Genomic DNA, 13,715 nt, shown 5'->3' on the forward strand with positions numbered 1-13,715 from the left:
TGTGGGGCTGTTCTGACTGCAAAGTTGTATCCTCCATTTTGTTTCTTTGGCCTAAGTGTACAATGATAATTAAACAAATATCATTACTTATTCTGAATATTTAAAAAAATGACTTTCATATTAGAGATCAGATTTTTAATCAATTTTTATATTTTCTAGCACGAGCTCTTCGTCCTAACAGAATGTATTGGAGACAAGGCATCTACTTGAATTGGTCTCCTGAAGCTTATTGTCTGGTGGAATCAGCTGTATTTGACAACAACCCAGACAGTTTTTTGAAAATTACAGCACCTTCTTGCAGAAAAGGTTAATTATTCCTGAGATTGATTTGTGCTCGAGTTTGATTGCAGCTTGGCATTTTGCTTTGTTGTGCTTTTGCCTTTTGGAATGCAAAATTCAGCTTTATAATTGTAAGTTTACCAGATAGAGGCTGCAATTTCCCTGTTTTGGTTTGTTGAAGGTTGCATCCTTTTGGGACAAGTTGTGGATCACATTGATTCTCTTATGGAAGAATGGTTTCCAGGCTTGCTGGATATAGATGTATGTGGTGAAGGGGAAACACTGTTGAAGAAATGGGCTCTGTACAGTTTTGAGGATGGTGAAGAACACCAAAAAATACTACTTGATGACTTACTTAAAAAAGCTGAAGAAGGTACGCATGTATCTGAATTTCATTATAGCTATGTTTGTCATGTGCACTTTTAGAGTCCGTGCATCTTCCAGTGCCTTTTGATTGCTGACTGTGCTTTCTTTAAATTCTAATGTATTTTTCTCAGGAGATCTTTTAGTAAACCCAGAGCAGCCAAGACATACCATTCCCATCGCTCAGATTGCTCCCGATCTGATCCTGGCTGACTTGCCTAGAAACATTATGTTGAACACTGATGAGCTGGAATTTGACAAAGCTCCTGAATTTCTCTTGGGTAAGCATTATTTTGAAGGTCTTTTTAGGAGAGCTTACATTGGCAAATCTGTTGAAATCAGTTCTGCAATGTATGAAAGACAATTGAGAGATTTCTCCTCAGCAGAAATGTTTTTTTTTAAGATGCACAGAATTTCAGGCTATTCAGTTCTGAATTTTCCATTAACTGTTATACAGGGACTCTGTTTTTAATGTGTTTTGATTATTGATCATGATGTTTACCAGTGGATGATCCACACATTTTAAAATAGGATCCTTTTGGCTATTTTTGATAAATGACTGATATGCCTTTGTTTTTAATATTCTTTTCAATGTTGTTTTTGAAAAGGTGATGGTGGGTTTGGATCAGTGTACCGTGCCTCCTATGCTGGAGAAGAAGTTGCTGTAAAGATTTTCAATAAACATACTTCTCTCAGGCTCCTAAGACAAGTAAGAAGTGATGCTTTGTTTTCTGTAGTGCTGCTTGGGGAATACCAACCCTGGTAAAGAGCTTAAAACACTCAAGTACTGTGCAAGACTATTTCAAAACATTTCAGAGCTATGCTGCCCACAGTATTTCATCTGATTTTACAATTTTCAGGAGCTTGCAGTGCTTTGTCACCTCCATCATCCCAGCTTAGTGTCTTTGCTGGCTGCTGCTGTCCGTCCCCGGATGCTGGTGATGGAATTAGCCCTTAAAGGATCTCTTGATCGTTTGCTTCAACAAGACAAAGCAAACTTAACTAGAACACTTCAGCACAGGATAGCTCTACATGTAGCTGACGGCTTAAGGTAAAGGTGACTTCTGTGCTGCTGTAAAAATACAACTGCAGTTTGGACATACTGAAAATGAAAAGCTAATCTTGTCTTACATCTTCAGCAGAACACTTATTGGGCAGACAAATACCTGTATTTTTCTGATGATTATCTGATATACAGAGCACAGGGTTTTTTTACCTGTTTTTAGGTTGCGGGTTTTTTTTCTTTTTTGTGGTAATAAGTGGTGCTCACAGAAGCAGAGATATGGCAAAAGCATTGATTGGAATTTGCTATGTGGCCATGGATTCTGTATTAAAGTATCACAGAAATTAGTTCAGTTACATTTTTACGTTTCTGAAAGTCCATGAATGTCTTCAGAAGCTCTGGAAGTGTGACCATGAAACCTCAAAATCTGCAAAATTTGCACAGAAAGTTCAGCTTGTGAGATTGTTGTCAAACAACCACTGACACTGCAGATAAGACTTGGCACTCAAGTTCTACAGTGTTTGTGTGGCAGTAAATACTGTATCAGAACAATTCTGAAGCTATTATTTAGTAAGGCGGGGTCGTGTTGGTGATTCTTCACTTTTTTGTTACACGATATTTCACATTTGAAACCACAGTTTACTGTTGTGGGAACGATGCATTTAGTGTTTGTGTACACGTATCCCTGAATTATGAATGCTTCTAATAAATACTTCTTTGGTTAACAGGTACCTGCATTCAGCAATGATCATTTACCGTGATCTAAAGCCTCACAACGTGTTGCTCTTTACCCTGTATCCCAATGCTGCTGTCATTGCAAAGATAGCTGACTATGGCATTGCCCAGTATTGCTGCCGAATGGGAATTAAAACCTCTGAAGGCACACCAGGTCTGGAAAAATGCTTTGGCTTACATCAATTCAAAAAAGTAGTAATACTTTTTTGTTTAAGTTTGTAAGAAGCCTCCTGTCTACACTGTAGTTGAAATCTCCGACTGTGGTCATGCTCATATTGTACATTGTGGTATCAGATTTGTACCCCTCAGCATTTATTCCTTTTGTGCTCTAACCCCTCTTAGAGAATTACGAATCATAGAATCCTTAGAGTTGAAAGGCAGAAGTCTTCTTTTAGTATAGATTTTGAGGTACTGAAATTATACTTCTAAAAGTGTTTGTTGTTTGAATTTTCAGTAATGCATGGATAGGTCTTTTGTTTGTTTGTTTTTTAAGGCAATGAATACCTGCACTATTCTCTCACCTGCAAGAGAACTATTTAGCATCAGTTCTAAAGCACTGAGCACTTGAAGAACTCTGAATAGTTCCTTTAGGTCTTTGAAATTGTTTATGACATATGGCCTCAAGTGTTAGCTCTTCAAAAAGACTGCAGACTTGTTTTTCATTTTAACTTTTATGATAAATAAATTATTTTATACCTATTGGTGCAGGAGGTCTGTAATTTATGTATCATCTCCTTCCTTTACATTGATTACTGATATTTTGGTTAGTCTGCCACATGCAAACTATTCCAACCCAGAAATAGTGTGACATTTTTTGTTTACTGCCTCTGATATTTTCATCAGTAAGTGTTTACTCTTACAAGAACAAAGATGGCTTCAACTTGGTATGAATCATAAATATTAATGATTTATTTGCAGGATTTCGAGCACCAGAGGTTGCCAGAGGAAATGTTATTTACAATCAGCAAGCTGATGTGTATTCATTTGGCTTGCTTCTCTATGACATTTTAACAGGAGGAGGTAGAATAATGGAAGGTGTGAAGTTTCCAAATGAATTTGATGAGTTAGCAATACAAGGAAAGTTACCAGGTATGCCTTGTTTCTTCCAGATCTAACATGAAACCAGGCCATTTGCTTCATTTCCTCTAAAAATAACAGCTCTTGTTTTACGTTGTATCTGATGTTGATCGAAGTAGAGTCCAAACAATAACACTTTTCAGAAACTTCTATTTCCACACAGTCTTAAAATGGTGAGAAATAAGCATCTATTCAACGTACGTTGGTTGTAATTTCAAGGCATCAAGTTCATTTTAGAAAGAGATAGAGATTTTCCATACTTACAATTTTGCCCAGACCTAACTTAGATGAGCATTGCTTGAGGTATCTTCTAAAGTCATGTCTGGACTTGACCCTTGCCTACTACTTTTTAATGTATATCATGTAATGTATCATTAAAATAAATCTACTTCTCTTCTTTGATCATGATACATCACTGATTTTACATGATGCATAACTGAGGAGCTGCTTAACTCACAATCTTTTGAAAAATCTTATAAATGCACTGCCTTTAAGAGCAGCCACTGCCCGTGAAGGTTTTAAATAGTAATCCCCTTGAATGTGTCAGGCACTGGGAGTCCCTGCCTAGCTATGTAGCATTCTTCAAATACCAGATGCAGTGAAATATGTGGTTGCTGGTTGCTGAAGAAAGGCTAAGCAGGGTGAACATGATGTAGTCAGCTGGACAGTGTAACTCGGTGTTCTCATTTATTCCCCTGCAATAGAGGATAAGAAATGTTCTTCAAGGCTGAAAAGTCACTCCATCTAAGAAAGGGCGGTTATATGACTTCTCTATTTGAGAGATAGAGTTCACACATTTTCAACTCTGTAAAGAGAATAGTCCAGTTCATAATAATGATCAGAAGCATTAATTACTGGAGATAATACAGCTCCATCTGTATACATGGTCATCTTTTATATATTTCCACCACAAAAAGGACTGGCTGAGTTCACAAGTAAACAGAGCCCATTGTTTGCTAAACAGAATATGTTCATTTGTAGGTTTTACTCATTAACTTACTAATTCATGCTACCTCTGCCTAATGGAGGACTGGAGTATCTGCTGTACATGTTGATGAGTCAAGAGGAAAAGCAGTACAAGCACTGGTACTCATGAGTGATTTGTTCCTCCAGTGGTCAGCACCTTTAGTGATAAGATGCACATTCAAAGCACTGAGTGGGGATTTAAACTTCCATATCTCATAAATACTATTTGGAGTTGCTTATCTGAACTGCTATAGCATTTATTGAACACAGGAGAATAAATCTGGGGAAAAGAAAAAATTGTCGATAGGAATTGAAGACTACAGACAGAAATTACATGCCCTGGAGTGGTCCGCGTGAATCTTAACATAACTCACACATATCTGATTCAGTCCTCATGAAAAGGGACTGAATCCATGTACTTTAACTGCTTTTAATGAGAAAGACTCTAACTCCATGACTCTCATTTTTCTGTGATAGCAGATGAGCAATTCCAAGCTGTTTGTTCTGACATTTTGCCTCAGAGCGTGGTATTACTTAGAGCAGTTTTGTAAGAAGTTAGATGGATTCTTAAATTAAGGAGAAAGTTATTCAGAACTTGTAGTTCTGCTGTAAGAGGCTGCCTAAGAAGTTATCTTATTTTTCATTTAAGATCCTGTCAAAGAATATGGGTGTGCCCCCTGGCCTAAAGTTGAACATTTAATTAAAAAATGTTTGAAGGAAAATCCTCAGGAACGGCCAACATCTTCCCAGGTATTACTTAGTGTGTTTATTAGTATTTTTGTGATAGATGACACCTTGAGGTTATTGTGCTATCTAAAAAGAAATAGCAGGTTTTCATCAGTAAGAGGCACAGTGTTTTCAGTGTTGTTCTCCTTCTCTGGAAAGAAAACAACCATGGAATACTGCCTGCCCTTATTACCCAGGATAAACTGTTCCATTCAGATCTACCAACCATTTATTGCAGCCTTCTGTTTTTCCTTGTAATGATTTCCTCTGTAATGATGATAGTGAAACAGAGTGCAGATTACTTCATATTTTTTACTGGAGTTATGCAAAAAGGACTTTGTTGTATAATATCAGCACAGATTCCTCACACTGCTCCATGCATGTGAGAGGAGGAACAGTGACGTGGATCTGAAATCTACTGTCTGTTATCACACATCACAGTGCTCTTTGATGTGAAATTTTGAAGCACGCCTTAATCCCACTGATCTCCTGAAAAATAAGAAAATGAAGGTAAAGTTGCTCGTTGAACATTGCTCATTAGTAACAATATACAAATTAGCTAACAATATACAAATTAGCAGACTTGCTGAGATAGCATGTCTGTATTCCATAAAACATTGTTATCCATCCCTTGTTATTTACTTAGCCCTGTACAAGCCCTTGTTATTACCATGTGCATGCTGTGGCTTTCTTTTGTAGGTGTATGAGATTTTGAATTCTGCAGAGCTTATCTGTTTGATGAGGTATGTTTCAATACCCAGCACTTCCACAGCAGAGTGCATGGTAGCTGCCAATCAAAGCTGCAAGAAGGCAGGAGTCTGGATAGGCAATGGGAACACAGAAAAAGCACAGCTTTCGTTTGTTAACCTAAATACAGATGGACATACTTGTGAGGTATGTGTGAAAGTTGTCATTTATTATAACTTCTTTGGCACCCAGATGTGTTTCAGAAGAGTTAACTGCATTTGAACAGTAGGATATTGCTTCTGGACAGTTCAGCTTTGAGAGATCTTGGCAAGAAAAAAGATTTCTTGTAAATGAATCATCCTTGCATCCATGAAACGTAACAGAAACACTCTCTTATCCTCTCTTCCTGACATCCTGCTTGAACTTTTGACTAATTCTATCTTTTCAACACCATGTTTCTTTCTTACACTGAGATGGGGATTGGAACGTGATGATCCGTGGGATCCCTTCCAACCCAAGCCATTCTATGATTCTATGGAAGCTATTTATTTCTAGCATGGAGGCCAGGACGAGAAGTAATAACTGCATAGCTATTACATACCCTTTGTGCCTCCACGTCCCCTAATAGTCCAGCTAGTCTCTTAACAATTCCTCCCTTCCCAGGTATGTCACCTCCTCCTGACGCTTTGGGTAATAACCTTCAGCTCTCTTGATTTGCTTTTTGTTCGTGCCTGTCTTGTGCCAATAGGAAAGTTTTACCCAGGCTTGATGAGCTGTGATATCCATGTGTTTCTCTTCATCTTCCAGAACTGAGTATGACTCATCATCAAAGCTTTTTAAATTGAATTTCCATAAAGTGTCTGCCATCTGTTGAGTGTGATACATTTGAATTAGTAGACTTGGCATAAATTGTATGCCTTATTTTTCTAAAACTAAAATGGAAAAAAAAAAAGTTAGACCTCTAGCTTTACTGTTAGCAACTAAACTGAACCAATATTGTGTAGCTCCGTTTGCTTAATGCTCTGATGGCTTTTGAGACCTTCATTAGAATAGGGAGATAAAGTATTTTTCCCAGTGTTCATCTTAGAGATTTTCCTATGTGCCGTTTGAGGCGACCTTCCCAGTGCTATGAAGATAGATGTACAGGTGAAGATTGTTCTGCTAATCAGGAATTAGATGTCATGGAGAACACCTTCATGGGAAGACTCAATGCCCAGGAAGATTGTACCTTATTTTTGCTACCAGCAATTTACTACTGTTTACCTGCATTAAGAACACAACCAGTTTGCTGAGTGTTTTATTGGTTTTTTTCTGACTCAGGATATTGCAGATAGTAAAATTTTAAGTTTGGCGTTGGTGACCCTTCCTACTGAGAAAGAAAACTGGATTGTGGCAGGAACCCATTCTGGTTCTCTGTGGGCAGTGAACACAGAAGATGAAACAAGACGGCACCGTCTGCAGAAGATGTCTGATTCTATCACCTGTTTATACTGTAATTCACTTTCCAAGCAAAGGTGTGTATGGCTTTTAAATATTTTGTGTTACGCTTCAAAAGTGCCACAGAACAGAGATGTTCAGAAAGTGACAATTCTACATTCATGAGATGCTTTTGGCCTATTTTATCCATGTTTTCACTTCCTTTTGTATCCAGTGTAAGTGGAAACTATATTCCTGATCACAGGTGGTTGTATTTGTTGATAGGGTTCAGTGAAACTCTTGAAGCACCAGTGATTACTAATTTAATTTTGTCTTACCTGATTCATGCATTTTTTTGAAATCATTGTTTTATTTTGTTTTGTTTTATTTCAGCAAGCAGAAGAATTTCTTTCTGGTAGGCACAGCTGATGGTACACTGGCAGTGTTTGAAGACAGAGCAGTAAAGGTACATTTATTCTTTCTAGTCTGTTCTAAAAACGCTGCCAGTAATATGTAAAGCACTTACTGATAGTGGCTTTATTTCTTGCAGCTTATCTTTAAATTGCTTCTCTAAAATTAAAAATCATTTTTCTGTACAGTCTGAGGGGAGCTGCACATATTTTACAATAAATGTTTTAACCAGTTGTTAAGAGGGGAAAATTATTTGTTGTTCTAGGACTTAGCAGTTCTATGATTCTGTGACTTTGAAGGCCCGACTAGAGAGGGGCATTAATAGTTACTATTCAGAATATTCTGAGACCATCTCCTTTAGCTATTGCTCCTACAGTTCCTTTTTTTCTTTTCAATCTACACTACATTTTCCCTCTGTAAAACAGATACTTCAAGAAGACAGTATTGTTTAGACTCCCTAGAGTCAGTTCTGTTCACAGAACATATAAAGAGATGCCAGTAGCCATTCCTGTTGGCTGGTTCCTGAGGGTTAGCTGCTGCCCATAGGCAACTTAGGGCAGTTATGGGGTTGCAGTGCACTTCAGAGCTAGAATATGGCCTGGTCTGGATTTCCACTAGGATATCACTGTGGCTTTCTTGGACTGGGCCAGCAGTTGTAGAAGTTACGAGTCCCAGCTCTGTCCTGTTTCTGTCCACACAGGCTGTATTCTTTGGGCATTCATAAGGGGAACTTGCAGTCCCTGCCATCCTGTAGGGAGAATGTTTCAAAAGATCCAGCTGTGAATATTCTGTGGGTTGTGTGGTATTGCTTTAATAGTTCCTACTTTGTGTGTCTGTGTGCTCCTTGTTTCTAATGGAGAGCGTATTTCTTCCCGCAGTGTAAGGGTGCAACACCTTTGAAGATATTAACCATAGGAAATGTTAGCACACCACTGATGTGCTTAAATGAATCCACGTATTTATCTGAAAAAAATACAATCTGGGGAGGCTGTGGAACAAAGCTCATAGCTTTATCTAGTGATTTCTCTGTCCAAAAGCTGATTGAAACAAAGTCAAGCCAACTGTAAGTTTTTCAGTGTAATGTCACTTGGCTTTTTTCTTGTTTGTGTCAAAGATTTCTGATGGTACTTTGGTATGATGTCTTGTTCTGGATCTGTTTGGGTTTTTTAAGTTCATCTTTCCATTATTTTCCTTCCATAATATCAATAAAATACAGTGTGCATTAAATCAAGATCACCGAGTGATGTGTAAAGTATTCATTGCTGCTTTTAAGCAAGGGAAATGCATTGTTACTACATGAAGGGTTTATGATGTCAATATGTATTTGAAAACTCTATAAATGCTAATGAACACTTTCCTCCCTTGATGGCATTTGTGTAAGCTTTGGTTGCTTTAGTCAGAGGCTACACTCCATATTTTGAGCAGCATTTCTCCTTATGTGTTGGTATTGCACGTGCATCTATCTTTTTGTCCTGCATAGGTGAATCGTGTGTGACTGCTGACCTCTCACTATTTAGGTAGTTTTTGGAGCTGTGATTCTGATCTGGCTAAATCCTGCTCTGAAGTTATGGGCGTTTTTCCTGAGTTTGTAATACAGGGTTTGATTTGATACTAATAGAGAGAATTATTCTAGGAAATGAATTTGCTTTGGAAAACAATGTTAACATAAAGGAAGAAACTAAAGCTTTGGTAGAATTCAGTTCAATGGCAAGATGGAAAGTGTGTCACAGGAGTGCTTCAAGCTTTGAAGGAACTAACTGTGTGCAGTTTAGCAAATGAAATTGTCAGAAACAAGTAGCAGTAGGGAAAGCAGCAGTGTTGCTGAGTCTGTTGTCAGTGTCTGTGATTTGGAGCTGCTCTTCAAGATACATTGAAGAGGCAGTGGAATAAGATAACTGATTAATTGCAGGGCTAGTAATAATTCAATGTGTAGATCTGGATGAGAGCCAAAGTCATTTGTAGAGAAAAGCAGACAAAAGGCAGTTGGCTGCATGGAGATGAGCAGAGCAAAGTGAACTCAATCTCACTGCTGCTTTTTAGGCTTAGTCATCCTTGGTAAGTGACTCTTATGGTCTTGTGGGCCCTGCAGCAGCTGTCAGGTAGCTCCAAATATTGAAAGAGTGGTTAAAAAAAAGGTGAAGTTTGCCCTGCTGTGATGTGAGCATTTGTGATTTGAGCAGACAGGCAGGAAAGATTTGGAATATATCTCCAGGGATATCACCAGTGCAACCTCACTACTGTGAGCATTCACACTAAAGTGTAGGAAGGCTACAGCAAGCCCTTGCAATTGTATCTTAGCCCACTTGGGTTGTGAGGCTGAATAAATCTCTTCAGAGTTACAGACAACTTGATTATATTCAGATTTTTTTTTCTGCTGGATGTTTTCTGTGATTCTGACTGGAGTTTTTCTCTCTTCTAGGTTCTGCCACAACGCTTACAGCGATGCAAACATTATTTCAATAGCAGTAGACAAATCCATCTACTTGGCAAAGAAAAATAGCCATTTTGTGGAAATCTGGGACAAGAAGACAGAAAAGCTTTCTGAACTAATTGACTGTGCGCATTTTCTTAAGTAAGTACTTTATTTTAAACTGATGGCCTGTTGCATAGAAAGCTGACTGAAGGTTGACTTCTCCAGCATATCTGTACAATGTGCTAGATATACATACCTCACATTTCTGGTGATAAGGGGCTTGCCCAGTTCCTTAGGGGGATTTCTTTCCTCTCTTCTGGCCCAGAAAATCAAAATATTCCATATGGAATCTCAGATCTCTAAGACCTTTATTATATTTCACAATCTGTGATTTCAAGAAGACTAATTTAACTCTATTGAAGAAGAAAGTCTTTTGCTGTCCTCAGCTGATTGGGTAAGATAATCATGATTTGTGTTCAGTTTTACTGCCTGCATCCCCTAATAAAAAATGTCTTCTCTCTACATCGGAGTTTTAATAGCAGTGACAGCAATTTACATTTGCATTTAAATTGTTCCTGCCTCTTTCTTAGCGTTCCACATCCATTTCATTTTTTATGAAGGCTAGGAGCAGCTTTAGATGTGCTCCTCCCCCTCTGCAGAAACCCTATTCTCCTGCAAACTGAGGAAAAACAGAAGTGTACCTGCCTCCTATTTAAAGATCTTTTCCAGGACACTGGCTGGTTCTTAGAAGTCCAGTAGTTTTCATCTCAGACTGTTTAAATTAAATGAACTGATTAGCATGAGGTATTTGCAGTTTGTCTTGATGAATGATCATTTGAAAGGCTGGCACTGAGGGAGATGTTCTAGCAGCTATGGGATGGCGTGCCACCAAAATTTAATACAAATTCTCTCCACACTTTTAGGGATGAAGTGGAAAAACTAAACCAAGAATCAAAACATAAAGTTGCTTATTCTGGAAGAGTGAAGACCATTTGCTTGCAGAAAAATACTGCATTGTGGGTAGGGACAGGAGGAGGACATATCCTGCTACTTGATTTATCAACACGTCGTCCTGTACGAGTAATAGATAACTTTTGTGACTCTATTCGAGTCATGCTAACAGCTCAGCTAGGTAAGTAAAGCCATCAAATGACAAGCACTTTGAAATCAGTGCCAAGATTAGGCTCACTGGCTTCTGTCTGATGCGGTGTTCCAGGTATGGATCAGCATTTTCCGTGTTCTGTTCATTCATGCTATTCTGCTGCTGTCATCTTCACTCAGTGTCAGACAGACCTACAGGCTGCCATAGCTGTGCTCACAGAAAACAGCAGCTTTCCCCTGGCTTATGTGAACACCCCCACCTTCACTGTATCCTTTGTGCTGTGCTTCAGCACAGCTCTCACTGTCCTCTGTCCTAAAGGCATTGTCTTAATCTCTGTCTGCCTGTGTTGATTCTCCATCTTAAGTTTTATGCTTCTGGTTTCTCTGCCTGTGGAGCTCGTTGTGTTTTATTATTTTCCTTAATTGCTAATTTCCTGCTTTTCTTCTACCATACTTATTCAAGAATTACAAAGTCACTTAGGTTGGAAAAGACCTTTAAGATCATCAAATCCAGCCATCAACCTGACCTACCAAATCCCATCGTTAAACTGTGTCCCTTATTGCCATATCCATCTCTCTTAAATACTGCCGGGGATGGGGACTCCATCACCTCCCTGAGCAGCCCATTCCAAAGCTTGATCCAACTTCCTCCATGAGGAAGTTCTTCCCACTGCCCCATCTGACCCTCCTCTGCTGCAGCTTGTGCCCATTTCCTCACATCCTATCACTTGTCACTCAAGAATAAGGACTGACATTTTCCTCGCTGCATCTTCCTTCCAGGTGGTTGTAGAGTGCAATGAGGTCTCCTCAGCCTCCTTTTCTCCAGACTAAACATCCCCAGTTCCTTCAGTTGCTCCTCAGGACACCTGTTTCTTCACCAGCTTCAATGCTCTTCACTTGCGCTTGAGCAACTCAGTGTCCTCCTGTAGTGAGGGGCACAGAGCCCAGCCCAGCACTCGAGGTGTGGTTTCATTGGTGCCGCATACAAGGATACAGCCAGTCCTGCTGCCACGCTGCTTCTGATGCAGGCCAGGGCACACTGATCTTCTTGACCACCAGTGCACACTGGTGGCTTTCCTTCAGCCAGCTGCCTCCGGGTCCTGTTCTGCTGGACAGCTTTCCAGCCACTCTTTGCTGAGCCTGTACTGCCTCATGGGGTAGTTTAAAGCTCAGAGCAGCACCCAGCACTTACTCTTGTTGAATATCATTCAGATGCTTTTTTCAGGCTTGGGTCTCAGGCAGATAGCAGCAAAGCTGGAAGAGTGTCCCAGGCTTGGACTCAGATGAATACATATGTGCTGTTCCCACCACCTCATCAGGCTGCTGTGATGCAGTGATCTCACAGTGCTCTCAGTGTTGTATGAGTCAAAAAAACCTCCATCTTTCTTTGGCTTGCTTTTGCCTGGGACAGCAAGTTCATATTTTGTTCCTCAGCTCTAAGTGTGCCAGCTTCTGAGTCCAGACCCACTAATACAGCATTATGAGTCCTTCTGGTCTTGATAGCTACAGTATTAGTGCTGTTAAGGGACCCTTCTATTTTTAGTGTTTTGTACAAATAGAATAGTTACCATAAAGGTAAGGTTTCTGCCTCACGTTATTGCCATTGGCAGGAAAATTATATTGTACAAAGTAATACTGTGTGACTTCACAAGCCTTGAGTCTCATATACTTGGTTTCCAGACTACACAGTGTTTTTAATCAAAATTTTATAGAGAGAAAAGTTAATACTTCATGAGAAATGGATTGGTTGCATTTGCACACAACTCAAGAATGGCAAGAGACTGATTCATGCCATTTGATGTGTACTTTTTCCTTTTGATCATTTTCTCCCAGCAATTATTTATAGAAGCTGGGCTTTTCTCCTACATTCAAAGACTTTGGTTCCACTGGTGTATTCAGTGGAGAGAAGCCCTGGAAATGGCACCATGGCTGCTGAACTGTTCTTCATTTTAACATTAAAATACATAATGGCAATGTAACTATTTTCAGAAAAAAGGATTGTCAGATGTTGATACATCAATTTTATCTTTCGTTTACGTATGAATAAGTGAACATGTCTTTTTCTAATTCTGTCACTTGACAATTCACAAATAATACACAAGCCATCGTCTTTAGGGGATGGTTTATGTGTAAATCTGTGTTTTAGTTCATTTTGCAAGTGACAGTGTAGACTTCTCTACAGTAAGCCAGGCCTCTAGTCTCAGTAAGAAATCTTGCACTTACGTTCCCATCTGTTCAGTACGAAGTATGGACAGAGCTAGGTGCAAATAAGGCCTGTTGTGACAATGAGTTTGTATCGACTGTTTCTCTTGTTTACAACCAAACTGATTGCTGGCACTTTCTGCTGGGCATTGGAACTTTGCAGCCTGTGCCTTCACTGTGACATCTGTTTTCTGCGACTGCTACGTCTGCACATGGTGAATAGCAGAGTACTTTGTTCTCAGGCTAGTTCAACAGGCTGAACAGCTGATCTAGGCTTTGAACTCTGGTCAACCCCTACATTAAATAGAGACATTAACTGTATTGTTTGTTTTCATG

At 39.3% G+C, this 13,715-nt stretch overlaps 1 protein-coding gene across 1 annotated transcript in view; it reads left to right on the forward strand.

The window, feature by feature from the left end:
• Positions 1-13,715, forward strand: part of LRRK2 (leucine rich repeat kinase 2) — a gene marked incomplete at both ends in the record, with an annotated part of 61,395 nt that overhangs the window by 45,706 nt on the left and 1,974 nt on the right. Inside the window, 14 exons of the mRNA XM_079536224.1 lie at positions 160-306; positions 461-652; positions 777-923; positions 1,251-1,351; positions 1,503-1,693; positions 2,374-2,534; positions 3,299-3,469; positions 5,073-5,173; positions 5,849-6,043; positions 7,157-7,350; positions 7,646-7,718; positions 8,542-8,726; positions 10,083-10,235; positions 11,000-11,212. Of these exons, the coding sequence (XP_079392350.1) occupies positions 160-306; positions 461-652; positions 777-923; positions 1,251-1,351; positions 1,503-1,693; positions 2,374-2,534; positions 3,299-3,469; positions 5,073-5,173; positions 5,849-6,043; positions 7,157-7,350; positions 7,646-7,718; positions 8,542-8,726; positions 10,083-10,235; positions 11,000-11,212 (2,224 nt within the window). The remainder of the gene's footprint in view (positions 1-159; positions 307-460; positions 653-776; positions 924-1,250; positions 1,352-1,502; positions 1,694-2,373; positions 2,535-3,298; positions 3,470-5,072; positions 5,174-5,848; positions 6,044-7,156; positions 7,351-7,645; positions 7,719-8,541; positions 8,727-10,082; positions 10,236-10,999; positions 11,213-13,715) is intronic.

The sequence above is a fragment of the Tetrao urogallus genome (genome assembly GCF_951394365.1).
Source record: "Tetrao urogallus genome assembly, chromosome: 1".
Taxonomy (NCBI): domain Eukaryota; kingdom Metazoa; phylum Chordata; class Aves; order Galliformes; family Phasianidae; genus Tetrao; species Tetrao urogallus.